This window comes from Erpetoichthys calabaricus, chromosome 15 (assembly GCF_900747795.2).
Source record: "Erpetoichthys calabaricus chromosome 15, fErpCal1.3, whole genome shotgun sequence".
In the NCBI taxonomy this organism is placed as follows: Eukaryota; Metazoa; Chordata; class Cladistia; order Polypteriformes; family Polypteridae; genus Erpetoichthys; species Erpetoichthys calabaricus.
The window spans coordinates 55,493,741-55,514,687 of record NC_041408.2 but is presented as its reverse complement, the minus strand read 5'-3'; the positions used below and the strand labels follow the sequence as shown (position 1 = coordinate 55,514,687).

General features: G+C 35.6%; 1 protein-coding gene across 3 annotated transcripts in view; it reads right to left on the bottom strand.

Moving 5' to 3' along the window:
- Nucleotides 1–1,138: 1,138 nt before the first annotated feature.
- The window catches only part of strn (striatin, calmodulin binding protein), a 178,616-nt gene continuing 158,807 nt past the window's right edge, over nucleotides 1,139–20,947 (bottom strand). For all 3 annotated transcript variants that reach the window (XM_051919382.1, XM_028821086.2, XM_051919381.1), the window contains 4 exons: nucleotides 7,891–8,031; nucleotides 7,387–7,488; nucleotides 5,497–5,583; nucleotides 1,139–3,532 (listed from right to left, as the gene is read on the bottom strand). In XM_051919382.1, the coding sequence (XP_051775342.1) occupies nucleotides 3,363–3,532; nucleotides 5,497–5,583; nucleotides 7,387–7,488; nucleotides 7,891–8,031 (500 nt within the window). In that variant the 3' untranslated portion in view covers nucleotides 1,139–3,362. The remainder of the gene's footprint in view (nucleotides 3,533–5,496; nucleotides 5,584–7,386; nucleotides 7,489–7,890; nucleotides 8,032–20,947) is intronic.

Sequence of the window (20,947 nt, the reverse complement as noted above, 5' to 3'; positions counted from 1 at the left end):
TTTGCAAATATAACAGCCTCTAGATGCCTCCTATAGCCTTTGGTGAGTGTCTGGATTCTGGATGGAGTTATTTTTGACCATTCTTCCATTCAAAATCTCTCCAGTTAAATTTGATGGTTGCTGGGCATGGACAGCCTGCTTCAAATCATCCCATAGATTTTCGATGATATTCAAGTCAGGGGACTGTGACGGCCATTCCAGAACATTGTACTTCTCTCTCTGCATGAATGCCTTTGTAGATTTCGAACTGTGTTTTGGGTCATTGTCTTGTTGGAATATCCAACCCATGCGTAACTTCAACTTTGTGACTGATGCTTGAACATTACCCTGAAGAATTTGTTGATATTGGGTTGAATTCACCTGACCCTCAACTTTTTGTTATGACCAAATAACTCAATTTTTGTCTCATCAGTCCAAAGCACTTTGTTCCAAAATGAATCTGACTTGTCAAAATGAGCATTTGCATATAACAAGCGACTCTGTTTGTGGCGTGAGTGCAGAAAGGGCTTCTTTCTCATCACCCTGCCATACAGATGTTCTTTGTGCAAATTGCACGGAATTGTAGAACGATGTACAGATACACCATCTGCAGCAAGATGTTCTTGCAGGTCTTTGGAGATGATCTGTGGGTTGTCTGTAACCACTGTCACAATCCTTATGCAGGCTATGAGGGGTTTCCAAACTTTTTCATATGACTGTATATATCAATCATATTATATGTGTGTGTTTCTGTTTTATACAGTTTTATAATATAATGCATATAATTTGCAAAGAACACACCTGCAAATATATTGGAAAATAAGAATTCCTCTGTCCCACTACCCAGGCCCGTCCAACATAATCATGTCAATTGTACCTTTATACAGTATCTGAAAGAAAAGTGCAGAGAAAAACTAAGAAACCCAACACTTGTTTGTCCAGATATACATAGTCTACTGTTCTCATTAATAAAATATATATATTTTTTATTTCATCATAAACATGTTCTCTTTTTTGTCTTTTACAGACAAAATGTCTATAAGAGAAGGTTGACCTTCACAAATTTTTTGATTACAATGTTGACAAGCAAGCACCTCAAAGATTCACCTTTTGTTCAAGTAAACACAGAAAAGTAAATGCAACTCAAATGTTAATAAACTGTAGTTAAATAGAACACACTTTATTCAAGACCCACACCATAATCCTTATTTTTTACACTGACTCACTTGGAATTGGTAAAAGAAAATAAATGCTGTTAGCAAAATGCAGTGGAAAGATAACCCACTACAAAAAAAAGGGTACTGGACCACGGAATAAAATGTTTACAATATATACTGTAGAACCTTTAGAAATTCTATATAACACATTGGTTTTCTGCAAATAAACCAGACATTCAAAATATGTATGTTAATGGGCCAAAGACCCATTGGATTAAGACAATATATGACATTAATTCAATAAACCCAAACCCCTAAATTTCTATATAAATATACATATATATTTATATATCCTATTTATTGCAACTAAAATGGCAGCCAGTGTATATTCTAGTGCTTAAAATACTTAAAAGAATAAATTACACACAGCTCAATTGCAGAAGTGCAACAGTATGCCTGCACTTGTTCACTGCCATGTTTCTGCTGATGGGCACTCATACAAGCAGATCCTGTGTTCTTAAAGGCTTGGGGCAACTGCAGTCCATCCCACCTGCCACAGAAACTGCGGATTTAATTAATCTTTTTTTTTTTAATATTTTGATTGCCAAATCATAGCCACTTTACATTTTTAAATATATCTTAGCACAATACATTAATCTGCTGTGAAAGTAAGGGTTAAAGGTCTTTCATCACTGCACTCAACACCCGATGCAGTTTGTCATGGGGTGGTGTATCTTCTTTATTTTTGTAAACAAATTAAAAAAATAACAGACCAGATGAACATGGGTAACTTCAAAATTGATGTTACCAAAATTTTATTTTTAAAAGAACTACAATAAAATGTCTAGAGCTCATTGTGCAATTTGCACTAGCTGCCTTGTGCGGGCGTTTCATCACTTTTAATGTTCGTTCTTTTTCTTATTACAGATTTGATAATCTTTAAAGCAGGAAATGAAATGTCTCTAAAGCTTGGCAGTGAATTATATCTGACAAGGGAAAGTGGGGAAAACCCAGTTGGTTAAAATGGTCAAAAGAAATTAAAAGCTTCCATTTAGGATTATTAACCCTAATCAAGTAAAAAAGGCGAGGCTTGAAATAATAAAAATTAAATTGGTATCCACTGGAAACGTATTATACATTTATAAAATATCCCTGAACACTTTTGTGATTTTAATAAAAATTAAAAACGTAAATGACAGTATGACATAAATAATTGGCAAAATCATTGATGAAAAAAGTAAGGAATTTAAGATGAGAGATGATAGGAAAATTCATGTTTATAGTGATGTTGTTTTAAATCAATCAGATTTCAGAATTAATTCACAAATTTGTGAACTCTAATCCTAATCTAACCCTGTAGATTCCTACATACTCTTATGCTCTTTTTAAAGGAACAATTGTAAAAAAAATAAACTTGCAAATTGCTTCTTTGTCCCCAAATTTACATTTACGGTGCAAAACTTTTTTTTTTTTATTGTCTGGAAGAAGTATTAAGCACTAGAGAGATTTTTGTTTGTTTAAGTTATTTTTAAGAGATAGGTATCGCTTAAAAACTGAACCGATTCTTCACTGGCCACAATCAATATTCGAATTTTAAAACTAGACTTCAGGTTATCAGTCAGAAAAGGTAAGGTTGTATCGTAATTTAATGCGATATACATCATTAAGTTCCTAAAATGAAACCTCCTAATATCGTTGGTTTGACAATCAATTTAAGAAAACATTGTTAAGCCTGTAGTTAATGAAATTTTCAATGAAGAAAGTGGTATGCAACACAAAAGATTTGTAGCATTAACTAAAAGCCTCTCCAGCCAATATGTGAAATTACAATAATGCAATTTCCACTGCCACTCTTGTTACAAAACTATATTTTAATGAATCCCTAATAACTCAATGAAGCTCACATGACTTGCACAAGCCTACTTTCATCCAGGCCGGCCTGGAGGGATGTAGAGCACAGCTCTATATATAGCTGTGTTTTATTATTATTATATATCTTTATTAGAACAGAGCAGAATTTAAGCTATAAGGCCCTTGCTGTGAAGTTAAAAAGGGGCTTTTGTAAGAAGTCCTGAGCCATTCACTGGCTATCTTGAAGGGCAACTTGCCAAAACATCCATTACACCCATTAAAAAGCAGAACCCCTTTTGTTCCTCATTAGTTGTAGTCTGTCTCTTGGAGCTGGCTGAGAGATACAGAGCATGATGTGCTGAAGGAAAAACTGTGTCATACGAAGACTTTGGCCAAAGCATCGGCTCCTGCACTGGCAATGTAACATTTGGATGGGTGGAATGCCACATCATGGATAGACTCGTCAAATTTCTTTCGATGGGCAGTGAATTCCTGAATACAAGTCTTGTTTTCTAGGTTCCACAAACGGATTGAACAATCATGACCTGTGAGAAGGTGGGGGGAGGAAAATGATATGATTAATGATGAATAACCATAGGAAGAACAGTGCTAACATCAACAGTTATATTTTTTACTAAAACAAATAAAATCACTCAACATTTAACAAGGCTACAATAAAAATGTAATATAAATTCAAGGTTTATTTTCATGAATTTTACAGACCTCAGTTTACACTAATATGACTAAGTTCAAGGAAATTATTTAAAAAGTCAATGTATTTCATGAAATTATTATAAATCAAACCTAAAAACATAACAAAAGATATGAGGCCCACATATTCCAGACAGAAATTTTCCTGAAATTATTTAGACCTCTTTCTCTACGAACTTCAGATGCTATTGTAAGTGTTACATCATGACAAAGTGACCAGCCTCCTACTTTGGGCACAGTGTTGTCACTGGAACATTTTCTTGAAATTAATGTGAAGATAAAAATGTAACATTCAGATATGGGTGAAATAATAACTATTGCAATTGTGAAGCATTTACAACTGTATCCTTAAGCTAATTATCCAAGAGACTGCCTCCCTACCTAAATCATACAACTACATCAAATATTTAATTTCATATGTCATTATTTTAGCAAAATCCTAGTCATAATAGACTGCGGTGGGTTGGCACCCTGCCGGGATTGGTTCCTGCCTTGTGCCCTGTGTTGGCTGGGATTGGCTCCAGCAGACCCCTGTGACCCTGTGTTTGGATTCAGCGGGTTGGAAAATGGGTGGATGGATGGATGGATAGTCATAATAGATAAACATGATTAAACATTACTGGAATGAATATTGTTATTTTACATTTAGCTGACAATTCTAACTAATGTAATGAAGTCTGCCTGCCTAAAAGGCTGTAGTGAGTGCAAATAACTAGATACATTTTGCTTCAAAACATCAAATGACAAAATTTAACCCGAAAATGAAATCAGATGCCTATAGGAGGCTTTAAATTAAAAATGAAATATTGAAATAAAAGATTAAGAAAACATCAATAAGTATGCAAGCTTATTTGAAAGAATTTAATTCACCAATTAAACTACATAAAACAAAAACCACATTCTTATATTGTAATAAAATGGATGAATGTACACCAACTTTGCTAAGGAAATGAAGTTCTATATATTGATAAGATGCTGTTAGCACAGCTTGGTGAATACCAGTTCTAAGTTACACTAAGTACCACATCTGGGCAATGATGAAAATACAACTTATCTCTTTTTTTTGGAAAATACACATGAACTACACTGTTTTCTATAAAGAACATTGTCTAATTTTTGGTTGGATGGCATATCAGTTTTGCTCACTTCTAAATATCTGATAATTGTTTTTCAGTTAAGAAAATATATATATATATTTTTTTGTTTGAGGTAGCATGGCTAACCAACCTAGCATTGTTGATCTCTTCCTACTAAATTAATTTTAAAATTGTTTTCCTCATTAGCATACAATGCCAAATGAGCTAATTTTCTGAAAATGAATTTCAATACATAAACACAGAGGTTCCAAGCTCATTATTAGGGCAGGCCATCACTGATTTTTGCATTGAATAATGCTGCACAATAATAGAGTCTATACAATTATTACATATCCTAATCTATATACATTCTTGTTAATAAATTATTTAAATGCTTATTTTAGGTTATTACAATATTATACAATTGTGCCTTATGGCTCAACAACATCTGAAGCTCATAATTAACAGAGAACTAGCAAAGAAAAAAAACTGCAATGCAAAATTACAATTTTAGATTTTAAATTGTTACAGAGGAACTGAATTTGCAAAGACCAATTTTTGAATTACAGATGAATTCAATTATCCTTTCACTTAACTGATAAAAGAAGTGAATGAGAAAAAAATCTATAAGATGACAGCACTAACAGTCAAAATGTTATGTTTCTAATGGACTAAGAAACTTTTCCAGGTGAAACAAAATTAAAAAGCTGGGAATTACTTACTACCAGACATCAAATACAATCCATTTGGATCAACAGCTAAACTCGTAACAGCATCTAAATGTGCCACCATTGAATGGATCAGTTTGCCTTGGAGATACAAACAAAAATATTAATTGCAACATAAGCCATCTTTACAACAAACTTAAATTACAGTCATATGAAAAAGTTTGGGAACCCCTCTTAATTCTTTGGATTTTTGTTTATCATTGGCTGAGCTTTCAAAGTAGCAACTTCCTTTTAATATATGACATGCCTTATGGAAACAGTAGTATTTCAGCAGTGACATTAAGTTTATTGGATTAACAGAAAATATGCAATATGCATCATAACAAAATTAGACAGGTGCATAAATGTGGGCACCCCAACAGAGATATTACATCAATACTTAGTTGAGCCTCCTTTAGCAAATATAACAGCCTCTAGATGCCTCCTATAGCCTATGAGGAGTGTCTGGATTCTGGGTGGAGGTATTTTTGACCATTCCTCCATTCCAGAACATTGTACTTCTCCCTCTGCATGAATGCCTTTGTAGATTTCGAACTGTATTTTGGGTCATTGTCTTGTTGGAATATCCATCCTCTGCGTAACTTCAACTTTGTAACTGATGCTTGAACATTATCCTGAAGAATTTGTTGATATTGGGCTGAATTCATCTGACCCTCGACTTTAACAAGGGCCACAGTCCCTGAACTAGCCACCAAATTTGACAGTAGGTAGCAGGTATTTTTCTTGGAATGCGGTGTTCTTCTTCCGTCATGCAAAGCGCTTTTCGTTATGACCAAATAACTCAATTTTTGTCTCATCAGTCCAAAGCACTTTGTTCCAAAATGAATCTAGCTTGTCTAAATGAGCATTTGCATACAACATGAGACTCTGTTCATGGCAGGAGTACAGAAGGTGATTCTTTCTCATCACCCTGCAATACAGATGTTCTTTGAGCAAATTGCGCTGAATTGTAGAACGATGTACCATCTGCAGCAAGATGTTCTAGCAGGTCTTTGGAGGTGATCTGCGGGTTGTCTGTAACCATTCTCACAATCCTGCGCATATGCCGCTCCTGTATTTTTCTTGGCCTGCCAGACCTGGTTTTAACAGCAACTGTGCCTGTGGCCTTCCATTTCCTGACTATATTCCTTACAGTTGAAACTGACAGTTTAAACCTCTGAGATAGCTTTCTGTAGCCTTCCCCTAAACCATGATACTGAACAATCTTTGTTTTCATGTCTTTTGAGAGTTGCTTTGAGGATCCCATGCTGTCACTCTTCAGAGAAGAGTCTAAGGGAAGCACAACTTGCAATTGACCACCTTAAATACCTTTTCTCATGATTGGACACCCCTGTCTATGAAGTTCAAGGCTTAATGAGCTAATCCAACCAATTTGGTGTTGCAAGTAATCAGTATTGAGCAGTTACATGCATTCAAATCAGCAAAATTACAAGGGTACCCAAATTTTTGCACAGTCAGTTTCTCACATTTGATTTAATTTCATACAACTAAATACTGCTTCACTAAAAATCTTTGTTCAGAAAATACCCCAGTACTCAGATATTCCTAGCAAATGAAAGACATACCACTGTTATCTTTTTTAGTGAAAGTAGAGTAAAATATTATGCAGGCTGAGAGGGGTTCCAAAACCTTTTCATATGACTCTATAAGCAATGAGTATCATAAACACAGCTACATTTCCAATTAAAATTACTGACAACCATCTAACAGCAGAAACAAAAACTGAAAAGCGGATGTTAACATCCAAGACTTGTTTTAAGTTATGACTGGCGTTTTCATTTCAAAGCATTAAAAATCATGAGTAGAGCAGAACAAAATCAATTTTCTATGGACATGAAAATATAATTCAGTGCTACACTATTGAAAAATCTAACTGATCTATACCTGTGTTGTTATCAAAGAACTTAATGTGCCTGTCCTCCAGTGCCGTAATTGTAATGGGAAGGGTTGGATGGCTGAGAACCTTGTTGATCTGACAAGAAGCACCTGAAAAAACAGATTATACGTTGTACTGTTAAAGTGACATTTGCATGTAGCAAAAATCAACTGCGTTGTCAGAAGTATGTAAACATCATACTCTATTAAATTAAATACAGTATTGTTTTAAAACATTTTTATGCAACCGAAAATGATATCTATATCAAAACTTTTTTTTTCTTTCAAATTTCATCGAAACATTTGATGGCTGGTTCATGGTTCTGTTTGTCAGCACATTCTACTGTATTAAGCCTGCTTTTAACATCAGGGAAGGGTTGAAAAGTCACCCTAAACCGTCTAAGAACAATAAAGGTAAATGTAGATTTTTATTCTTTCCTTTTTTACTTTATTATGAATATAACAGACACATATAATATTCAGTAAAAAAGTTGCTCATCCGTTTTAACATACCAGTGTCAGTATTAGACTCAAGATTAAGAACCAACTGTCGTGTCTCCATGTTGAAGATCCCTGTGTTTCCTGTGTTAAATGATGAAACCATATGTGCTGGATCACTGCATACAAGATCAACAGAAGAGGGAATCCCCAGCTCTGAAAATAATTAAACACAATCCTTACTTATCATTAAATTATGAATAATTTAAGATTAATCTACTTAACTGTTACAGTAAATAATTTACAGAGAAAAAAGTATTTTCTAGCTCAGATAAAAACTAACAAACAGATTCACTCATATATTTTAAAGTTAAGCTCAAAGATGAAAATAAATCACAATGATCCCCACAGTAAATCATTTTATAGCTGTTTTGATTAAGCACAAATGTGTGTAAAGTGTGATAATAAAGTGTGAAGAAACTAAAGCTGTGCATTTCTGTCATTCTGCTTTCTTTAATAGTGTTACATATGAGCAACGTGATCATTTAAAGTCTAGTTTATTTATATCAAATTTCTCATTGCTTGTTCTGCAGGCGGTGTGGTGTAGGTGAAAAAGAGGCAGACTATAAAATACAAGTTTCAGGTTTCAATTTCTATCTTTGACTCCCTTTGTGACTCTGATCAAGTCAGGTAATTAAGCTCTGATCCAACTGTAAAAAAAAGTATACGTAAATCTGTACTTGCACAGTGTTCTAGGGGTGGAGGTCACTACAGACTGGTGCAATGTAATCAGTCACAAGATCAGAAGGAGTGACCGAGACTGAATGATGACAAAATAGAATTGATTAAGGATGACTGCCAAGTAGGGATTGGTTCCTGCCTTGTGCCCTGTGTTGGCTGGGATTGGCTCCAGCAGACCACCGTGACCCTGTGTTCGGATTCAGCGGGTTGGAAAATGGATTGATGGATGACTGCCAAGTGATAGCTGATATTTAATGAGAAGAAATAAATAAGAGCTGACCTGAAGCAACACTGATGTTTAATGACTGGAGAAATTAAACATAATGATATCCTGAAGCAGACTCCACACACATGAAAGTAAATAAGCAAAAATTAAATAATGTCCACACAAACAGTCTTGTTTTTTTCAGTTACAGGTCAGTGAAATTATTTTTTTTCCTTCCTTACTCTTATTGGATGTGATTTAACTTTTCTCCAGTTATTTACTGGAAAAACAACATGCTTATAAATGTCATTAATTATACAATTAATAGACAAGTTTTCAGCTGTAAGCCATTAACTAGCACAGTTTCATGAATGTTGTGTGTTGCACACACACACAGTAACAATAATAACATTATTTTAAAGCATTCATTATAAATTTCAATTTACTCCTTTGCTCTTTTGAATTTTTAAGAGCTCTTATTTATTGTGTTGCTTTACACCTGACATTGCCAGCATTAACTCTGGCTCTTTGTGATCCTAAAATGAATTAAGCAAATTTGAAGACAGGTTAGATAGATGCAATTTTATAGTATTCATGTGACTACAATCACTGCGAAAGGTGCCAAACAAAAATTAAAGACTACAAATATTTGCCAAGAAAGTACTAACTGTGCAAATTAGCTTCTTAGCTTACAGTATTACATACTGGAAGCACTTGGTTTCAGGCAAGAGGTAAACATGAACTGGGAAGTGTAGAAAGAAATTACGCCTAATTTGATCCTTTCACATTTTGCTGTTTTGAAAAGTCATAGTATATTTAAATGGGATTGTTCCCTAATCATGCAGAAAAAAAATCCTTTTATTTGAAAATGAAACATTTAGATGCCTTTGGAGTTGCATACAAAACAAAGATCTGAAAATTATCCAACCATGCCCTCTCTTTAAGCAATGTAAAATGGATGAGATTTTTAATTTCTCTTGAGCGATCACATTAAATACAGCTAAAACAAGAGTTGAACAGCTCTTTGGCTAAACATAGGAGCAACTGTATAGGCAACCTTTTCAGCACTTCAGATTGGGCCTATTTGGGAGAGTGGTTAGAAAAAAAAAAACAGTTTTAAGAAAGACCAACATTAAGTCACGTCTGAAGATTGCTAGAAGTCATATGAAAATATCTGAAACCATAAAGAAGAAAACCTTTGTGGTTTGATGAAACTAAAGTTGATCTATTTGGCCTGAGGTGCATAGAGGTTGTCTAGACAGTTTCTCCTATTTTAGTCAAGGAGCTGAAAATAACGTTCTATGTTTTGTGCAAACCAAACACAGTTCAACACCCAGATAACACCACCCTTACTGCCAAGCATGGTGGTGGCAGTATCAGGCTCTGGGATTGCTTTTCAGTAGAAGGAACGTTGAAGCTTTTTGCCACCAAGGACAAAATGGACAGCGACAAATACTGGCAAATTTCTAAGAAAACATGGTTTCAGGAAGTTAGAGACTGTATTTATTGTAAAAATTCACTCAACAGGACAGTGACCATAACAACTACTAAGGAATGTCTTGGACAAAAAACGTTTGGTATGCAAGACCCCAGATTTTAATCCAAATGAAAATTTGAGGTATGACCTAAAAATTGCTCTCCACCAACACCCTACAACTAACAAAAGAGGACTAAAGCAAAATTGCATTGAAGATTTGGCAAAAATTCCAAAATCTAAATTTACAAAGCTCACACAGACATACCCAAGAAAATTGCAAATAAAGGATGATGCACAAAATATTGTGCAAGTCTTTCATTCTGGAGAAAAAAAATGTTCTTGAATAAAGCATATCTTTTTATTAATATTTATGTTCAATTTATTGTGTTATTGAAAGGACAAAAATAACTTCAGTGTAAAATCTGGATGTGTAAGTGAAACAAATTGTGAAAAAAAGCTGTTGGGGTTAATATTTTCTGAAGGCACTTTTTCGCATTCCGTTACATCAGACTGTAGTGGGTGAAATGAGATGCAATCACTACTTATGCAATGGTTTCATAGCCTCAGAAGTACTTATAAATACACAATTTTCCTTAAGGGTTTTAGTAAAAAAAATTTTTGTTTTATTTTAAAAAGTGCACTTTCAATTTTAAAGTTCAGAATGCTGTATACCTTTATAAATTCTACTAGAATAATGCTCAAGATAATGCCAACTACAAATACAAAAACACCAAGCAATACTAAACTTATGTTGAAATATAAAAAAAAAATACCTTTGTATCTAACTAAACAAATTATTATTTTTTTATTTTTAAACAGTTAAACTTAATATGAATAAAATACTATGGGCCTCATGTATAAACAATGCATATGCACAAAATGTTGCATACTCCCGTTTCCATGCTCACTTTAAGATGTATAACAACTATACTTGGTGTAAAGCCACGCACATTTTCACAGCAGCCTCACACCATATGTATGCACTTTTCTGCTTGGTTTTACAAACTGGTGGCACCCAGCATCAAAGCAGTGCTACTATTTCTGTGCGGTCTCTCTTTCTTTTTTAGATTCATATCCATGACGCAGGCTTTATCAAATACACCGAAATTAATTACATATCATTTACAAATTTAAAGCAATTGATTGTAATCATTCTGTAACAGTATAATGGTGCACAGAATGGCCAAACTATTCCAAATACCATAGCTGCTTTAGTCTTGTTATTCTCAGTGTACCATTGAGAGTAGTTTAACCCATTGTATCTGTGTGTGGTATCACAGTTGCATAGCTGCCAACTGGAAATCTCTACAGCGGGTTGTGTTGAAAGTGCAGAGGATTATCAGAATATAGCTTCCAGCCCTGGAGGACATTTATAGCACAAGATGCCTTAGGAAAGCCACCAGCATCTGCATGGATCCCACTCACCAATGCCACAGTCTATCTAAACTTCTCTCATTCGGCAAATGCTTCAGAGCCTTTCCTGCACGGACCTCAAGGCTTAGAAACAGTTTCATCCCAAGAGCTATAAATGCACTTAGTCGATCCATCAAGTGCTCACCTCACTGTAAACTCGCACTACAACTGTAATACTGCACAACCTGAGCCGCTTTATGAACCCATATCTGTACTTTATGTACATGTATATTGTACTTATGCTTTCATATTGTATGTTTTTCATTGATTTTTATCTTTTTTTTAATTGATTTTATTAAAATAAAAACATTCCATACAAATAACTCACGTTTTAAGAAAAAAACAAAAAGGTTAAACAAATAAACCACCACCCCTAAGAAAGAGATCTAACCCAGCAGAGTAAAACTTTAAGCTAATACAAATAAGTAAATAGATAAATTAATAAATGAATAAAGATAAATGGAGTAAAAGATGGGAGAGAATTGGCTTCCTCAATTTAAATGCTTATTCTAAAATGTTATTGATTAGATCCTGCCAGGTGTTGAAAAAGTTTTGTACAGATTCTGTAAGTGCGAATTTGATTTTTTTCACAGTTTCAAATAGCATATAACATCAGTTACCCACTGACTTAGAATAGGGGAGTTATGATTCTTCCAGATGAGCAAGATAAGTCTACGTGCCAATAGCAATTAAAATTTGTTTGTCCTTCTCCACTTTAAGCCCATCTGGAAGTAAACCAAACTCAGCTATTAGTGGATTAGGAGGGATTGTGACACCAAGGGTGTCTGAAAGGCATTTCAAGATTTTGGTCCAAAATTATGTTAATTTGGTGCACACCCAAAACATGTGGCCCAGGGAGGTGGGAACTTGATTGCAGCGTTCACAGGTTGGATCTTGCCCTGGAAACATTTTGGACAATTTTAAACGAGAAAGATGCGCTTGATATATAATTTTGAGTTGAATAACTCCATGCTTTGCACATATGGAGCTCGCGTGAATTCTGTGCATTGCTACTTTCCACACCTTTTCTGAGATGTTAAGTGAGAGATCCTTTTTCCACTGTACTCTTGGATCTTTGAAAGGGAAGGACTGTAAAAAGGATTTATATATTATGGAGATGCTGTCCGAGTCCTCAAGACTGATCAATATTTTTTCCGGCGAAGAGGTAGGTGGGAGGTGAGGAAAATTGGGAAAGTTCTGTTTAACAAAGTTTCTAATTTGAAGGTAGTGAAAGAAATGTGTTGCTGGCAAGTTAAATTTAGAGTATAATTCTTCGTAAAATGCAAAGACGTTATCTATGTATAGATCTCTAAGTGATTTAATCCCGAATGTTTTCCAGACATTAAAAACTGCGTACGTTTGAGATGGTGGAAAAAGGTGCTTCTCGTGCAGAGGTGCCAAAGATAAAAGCTTCTCTGTCTTAAAATACTTCCCACATTGGTTCCATATTCTGAGTAAGTGAAGCACAATTGGGTTGTTAGTATTTTGGCGATAACTTGTATTAATTGGGGTGCAAAGCAAGGAATATAAAGAAGTACTGCAGGATTTTATATCTATTTGTGTCCATGTCCATGTTTTAATAGCTTGTATATTTGCTGCCCAGTAATAAAACTGAAAGTTAGGTAGAGCCATGCCGCCTTCCGCCTTGGGTCTTTGTAGGGCCGCCCTTTAGATACATGGATGTTTTGAATTCCAAATAAATGAAGTTATGGTTGAATCTAATTTCTTAATAAAAGCTATATTAATGTATATTGGAATGTTCTGAAATAAAAAGAGAAGCTTAGGAAGGATATTCATCTTAACAATGTTAATTTTTTCCAGGTAAAGTGAGATGAAGGGTTGACCATCTATGCAAGTCTTGCTTCATTTTTTCCATACAGACGGCAAAATTTTGTTGATAAAGAGCTTTATGTTTACCCCTAGGTAAACTGATCTGCGATGATAAAAAGGAAGGTGTCCAATCTAATATAATAATAATAATAATATAATATAATATATAATAATGCTTGAGAATTCACTGAGAAGAGCATACTTTTATTCAAATTGATTCTGAGACCAGGAATCGTTTGAAACTCTATTAGTGAAGTTAGGACTGCAGGCACAGTATTTTGTGAATCTGATATATACAGTACCATATCAGCTGCATATAGAGAAACTTTCTGTCCCAGTCCTTCTCTGATAATCCCCTTTATCTCATAAGCATTTTGACAGTGAATTGGCAGTGGCTCAATGGCGATTGCAAAAAGCAGTGGTGACAAGAGCCATCCTTGTCTGGTATCACGTTCTAGTTTAAAGTATTCTGAATTAATGTTGTTAATACAAACTGAAGCTTCTGGATTGGTATACAGTAATTTGATCCATGCACAAATGTTTGGGCCAAACCCAAATTTCACCAATGTAGTAAAGAGGTAGTTCCATTCGACCATATCAAATGCTTTTTCTGCATCCCAGCGATAATATCATCTCCGGGCTGTTTGCGTTGAAGATTGGAAGCTAAGTGTCAGGCCTTTAATAAATCCAGTTTGGTCTTGTGATATTACCGAAGGCAGCACTTTCTCCATCCTTCTAGATAGGACTTTGGAGAGTATGCTAACAGCTAACTAACTTCTCTCTCTCATTCTTTCCTAGGGCACGAAGCAGAAGCAGAAGCAGACAATGACCGGCAGTGAGATGAACCGCATCGTCGAGGAACTCCAGGCACTCGACATCCAGATCCATAAACTCCTGTCCAGACGGAGGTACACCAGAGAGATTTGAAGGCTTGTCTACTGGAAAAATCATCCCCGACATCTGAAATCGATGCAGCAAATCGCGTTTCAGTAACATCGACTCCATGCTGTGCCGCTCACCTCCAAGGCCAAATGTGCTTTACCCCCGCGCCTTGTCATCAGAGCGACGACGTCGACGATGAAGACCTCGGCTTGTTTCAGCTATGCAGGCAGGGGTTCAAGGCTAGAACACCTCCATCGGCAAAGGCAAGCATCTCCACCCAGAACCGGTTCGACATTCTCCGCGCCCCCAGTTTGCCTTCAACCCCGGGTGATGTATTTGTGATTGAAGATTCAATCATACGAAACCTAAACATCTCATGCCCTAATCAGAAATCTTTTGTCTCTTGTTTTCCCGGTGCTCGTGTCAGAGATGTTATGAGACGTGCGCCGATAGTCTTCGAGAGGCACAAGAACATTGCAGTGGGATCCATTGTAATACACGCCGGGGTAAACGACGTGAGATACCGACAATCAGAGATTCTCAAGGCGGACTTCACAGCACTGATCAAAGCCACAAAGGAGAGGACCCCGGCTGCAAGAATCATCATCTCGGGTCCCCTACCTCTCGTTAGAAGATCGAACGACATTAAATGTTAGAGCATTAACCAACAAGACATTTTCCATTAACTATCTTATTAGTGATAGGAAAATTGATTTTATTGCATTAAGTGAAAAGTGGCTTAGCTCTGATGGCACGCCCGTTTTAATCGAATCTGTGCCTCCAAATTACAGCTTTGCTCATGCGGATCGCCAAGGTAAGAAAGGCGTCGGTTTAGCAAACATTTACTTGAGCCAGTTAAACTGTAAAGATGTCAGTTTTGGTAAATTCAAGTCCTTTGAGTATCTTGCTGTTGTTATTCATGAAGTTTCTCAGGTTCTAGTATTATCCATGTATAGACCTCCTAAATACAATGCGTCTTTCTTTGAGGAATTTTCAGACTTGGTATCAATTATAATTACGAACTATGACACGGTCCTAATAGTTGGTGACTTTAACTTTCATATCAATAATCAGTGTGTCCCAAAAGTAAAAGAATTTATGAACCTCCTGGACTCCTTTGATTTGAGACAGCACGTTAGTCAGCCTACACATAAAGCAGGTCATACGTTAGACTTAGTGTTTACTAAAGGACTAAAAGTTGATGTAAAGTAGATTGTTGATATGGGTCTATCTGACCATTTTCTTTTACTATTTAATATAGAAATAATGATAGAAAATATTCACGAGAAACACATTGTTAAAAAACGCTAAAAAACCCAGGTCACTCAATGGAATGCCTCCAAAATACTTCCAGTGAAACTTGTGAGGCTATTGCTGTATTTTTTCATCAAAAAATGAATGATATTAGAAACAATATAGTACATCTCCCCAACACTGATCCTCTTAAGCCCCAGTACTTCATTATAAACAAATTAAATTCTTTCACCAGGATAGATTTACCTTATTTATATAAAATAATTTCTCAACTGAGACCCTCCACCTGCGTCCTTGACCCAATACCAACAAGTTTTTTCAAAGAAGTATCGAGTGTGCTAATTAATAGTATTCTTGACATAGTAAATTTGACATTAGATACGGGGGTCTTCCCAGACTGTCTTAAGACTGCTGTAGTTAAACCCCTACTCAAGAAAAATAACCTCGACTCCTCTGCTTTTGAAAATTTTAGACCTATCTCTAACTTGCCTTTCTTAAGTAAAATTCTAGAGAAGATAGTTATTATGCAGCTAAATGACCACCTCAATAAACATGCTATTCTTGATAAGTTTCAGTCGGGTTTCAGAACAAATCACAGTACAGAAACTGCACTTGTTAAAGTAGTAAATGACCTGCAATAAATGCAGACACAGGCCGTTTATCTGTTCTCATCCTCTTAGATCGGAGTGCTGCATTTGATACCATTGATTACAATATTCTTAGAAATCGCCTTAGTCAGTGGTGGGCCTCTCTGGCAGTGTCTTAAATTGGTTTGAATCCTACCTGGCAGGTAGAAAATTCTTTGTTTGTTGTGGTAATTATACTTCTATGACACACGATATTCTATATGGTGTTCCACAAGGCTCTATCTTGGGTCCGCTGCTCTTTTCAATTTACATGCTTCCTTTAGGCCAGATTATCTCGGGGCATAACGTGAGCTACCACAGCTATGCTGATGACACGCAACTGTACTTATCAATAGCACCTGATGACCCCGACTCTGTTGATTAATTGACACAATGTCTTACTTGTGTTTCTGAATGAATGAGTAGTAATTTTCTCAAACTAAATAAAGAGAAAATTGAAATTTTAGTGATTGGCAATAATGGATATAATGAGGTTATTAGAAATAAACTTGATGCATTAGGATTAAAAGTCAAGAAGGAGTTAAAGAATTTAGGGGTAACTGTTGAGTGTGACCTGAATTTTAAATCACATATTAATCAGATCACTAGGACAGCACTTTTTTCACTTAAGAAATATAGCAAAAGTTAGACCTCTTATATCACTGAAAGATGCTGAGAAATTAGTTCACGCTTTTGTTTTCAGTCGACTAGATTACTGTAACACACTCCTCTCTGGACTACCCAAAAAAGACATCAATCGATTGCAACTAGTGCAGAATGCAACTGCTAGAATCTTAACTAGGAAAAGAAAATCTGAGCACATTTCTCCAGTTTTGATGTCACTACATTTGTTACCTGTGTCATTCAGAACTGACTTTAAAATACTGCTTATGGTTTATAAAGTCTTAAATAATCTCGCTCCGTTTGTGTTTGTGATTCCTGGGATTGCATTGCAAGCTTCTGGCTTGTGGATTTGTTGAGCTAAGATCTTATCAGCTTTCTCTCCATGTTCATAATAATAATGTCTTGATTTAAATATGAGTTGTTCAGTTTCTTTAGCTGTTAAGAGGTTGAGTTCTGAATGCAGAGCCTGCATTTTCCTATGAGGTGCCTCACTTGGACACCTGGCATGTTCTTAGTCTATTCTAGTAATTTCGGTGATTAGCTCTGACACCTTCTTGGTTTCCAATTTATTTCTGTGGGAAAGATATGAGATCATCTGTCCTCTTAAGAAGGCCTACAGGGTTTCCAAGAGTATTCCTGCAGAAACCTTTGAGGATTTATTTGTCTGTAAAAAATACTGATTTAATTCAATAGAAATTCTGTACAGTTCTCGTCTGCTAATAAAAGTGAATTAAAACACCATCTGCAAAATGAGTATGTGGGGCATAATAAGTTTAACTCCAAAATCAAAAGGGGCATGGACAGAAATAACAATAGCGTCGTACTTACAAGATTTAATCGTAGGCAAGAAACTGTTATTACAAAGAAATAATCAATTCTTGAGTAGCAATGATGCACTGGTGAGTAGAAGGAATATGCTCTTGAGTTTGGGTTTAGAAATCTCCAGGGGTCTGATAAGTTGTGGTCAGTTACAAACTGTGTAATTGTCTTTGCAGTGTTAGATGTCATCGCCCCTGTGGCAGGAGACCTATCTAGGTCTGGATTTAAAACACAATTAAAGTCCCCAACCATTATAATTTTATGAGTGTTCACATTGAGAATGGATGCAAATACATTTTTCATGAATTCCCTATTATTGACATTGGGTGCATAAATATTTATCAAAATCACTTTAAGGTTATATAAATTACCTATGACAATCACATAACTCCCTTCAGGATCAGATACATCTGATACTACAAATGAGACTGGACAGTCATGGATGTGGACAGTTAACTTTGTGAGCTGGAATTTTAAAGGCTTGAATCACAAATTAAAGAGAAAGAAAGTATATTCTCACCTAACAGGTCTAAACGCTAAAATAGTATTTTTATAGGAGACCCACTTATTAAGCAAGGATCAGTTTTGGCTGTACAAAGACTGGATAGGCCAAATGTTCCAGTCCAGTTTTACAAAGAAAACTAGAGGTGTGAGAATTCTCATACATACAACAGTCTCATTTGTTTTTTTATCTTTTTAATTTTACAGGAAAATTAGTTTATGGAGGAGTTGCATATTGAATCCCATTGCATCATACAATGACAATAAAGGAATTCAATTCAATTCAATAGAAGAGAGCATACCCTGTATATTTACAGATGATGATCCCTGGCTTCTAAGTCAATTTAGATTTATAAGAGCTATCCTCTTGGAGCTGTGTGCTGTTAGAATACTAGGATGTATACTTGATACCATTTTTATCATGAAATGTATTAAAGTATGTATATTAAATTTTACATATAAATTGTTAAGTTCATTTAAAGGTATAATGTTAATAATTAAACACGTGGGAGCATGGTGGTGCAGCAGTAGCAATGAGCTAGCACCCTGTGCAGGGATTGTTCCAGCCTTGTGCTCTTTGCTAGCTGGGACTGGTACATCTCTGAATGGATGGATGGTTGGATGGATGAGTTAAACATGTATAACGAATATTTTTTAATGTTCCTTAAAAAAACTTTGAAGAATTGGTGTTCTAAGCATACAGCTGGTTTTACATTTCTAACAGATGCTCATTTTGTGGCAATTAATTATGCAGAGAAAGAAAACAAAAGGACAGGAATTGGGGGGGTGGTACATTTGACAGAGACAGTATTGCTGCAATAAATTATTGCATCCAGAGTTGAGCGCACATCCCATCAAGCATCTTGCGGGTGGCAGGAAAAATCCTTGGATGGTGCGCCAGCTTACCACTCTCTCTGCGCCACCATGCCTCCACATGGTTAATACATGTTTAAATGCATTTAATCATGAAAATGATATCAAGTACTGTATGCATCTTAGTATTCTAAAATGTTCAGAGAGCTGTAATATCATAAAGGTGATGCATTCTTTGTGGTGACTGCTGCCTATGAACTCCTGCTGGTGTAAGAGAAAGCCTATTTAAGAAGCACGTAGAGATTAACAACTGGATCGGGGAGCACTTAGAATATAAAGCATTTAATGTGTTACTTTAGTTACAATGGGATTTGAGAAACTCTAGTAAATTAAACAATTTTTAAGATGAAATTTACGACGTTCTACTTAATTACAAAAGTAACTACAAGGCTAAAGCAGAAATTTCAAGATTAAAGCCGACATTTCAACTTCAATCTTGACATAAACCTTTTTTTCCTTCACTGTGGCCCTAATACACTTCCAAAGGACTCTCAGACAGTCACCTTTTCACAACAACTTTGACATCTGACCGCTTATTTTTTATTTCAGGTACTATGCGACTTTCTGAATTTGAACTTTTGAGTACTACTTCATCCATTTCCTTTTGTTGCTCATACTACTGTTTAAGCCACAAAATAGTAAGTTTTTCCTTTCCTCCACTTCACTGAGTAGTACAACCCAGTTCACATTTCCTGAAATTCTTTTTATTTTTTTTAAATGTGCTTTTACCATTGTCTATTAACAAATCTATGAACGGAAAGGGATATTTATATTGACTTGCTAATACAAATATGCGAAAATCTGGAGCTGTAGATGCGTGAACGTGTGTTAAAATTCACGATGATTGGGATTTATAAAGGTGAAGTGCATGGAACTGTGCTTATGCACATTTCTGTTTTTGTCCATATGCATGTTTTAGTGTGAATTCTACACAAGACATTATACATGAAGTCCTAAATCTTAAAAAAATAAATGTAAATAAGTATTAAGTATAGAAAAGTAAATACTTTGTTGATCTGATATTATACATAACACAAGCACATACTTCCCCTGAATTTCTAAGCTTTCTACCACATAACACTAAATCTGGTTATCTAGGTTGTCTGAACTCTTAGTACTCTGTTTAGTACGAGACATTAGGGTCTTGAGCATAGATAACTTGCTCATTAATTACTAAAGTCAATGTAAAATTATGTGAGTTCTAGTCTCTGGGTATGTCAGACTTACCAACTGCATTTGTTGAAACTGTCACCAGACCAAGTCAATTTCCAAGACGAAAAATCATTGGGCATTTCGATTTTAGCGACAGCATGCAGAACTTCCAACACTGTCTTGCTTGCCCATTTTTATGACATCCAGTAGTATGCTGCCTGATGGAACCTTTGCTGTATGATGGATTAGTAGGTATGGCAAGTTCATCCAGAATCATGGCCCTTTTTTTCTATTCTATTGTGGTATGTAAAACAAGAGACATCGGACACACAAGCTTTTCTTTTTGCTAGTTAGGTCCAAGATATTTATGAATTGTACTTCTGAATGATCATTCGGTGGTGGTCAGCACTTAGGCACACAGAGCCTGCCCCTATGATTAAAGATAAGATCGGAGCGAGTCTCTTGGCAGGTCATAATAAAAGGACTGACTTCATGGGAGTGTGTCCATGGCTGCTTAAAATTATGCAAATAAAGGCTGTAAGTGAAAATTGCTAGTAAAGTTATGTCATGTGACCTGGCATTTAGCCACTGATAGCATGTCTGCAGTGTTAGTGTTGATAGGAGAGGTGTCTGCTCTGAAGTAGTCTGTCTAGTTTACATTAGGGAAACAGACTTGGGCATAGTGCCACCTTCAGCAAGTAGATTGGTCTTCAAAAATTCTGCACATATGGATTG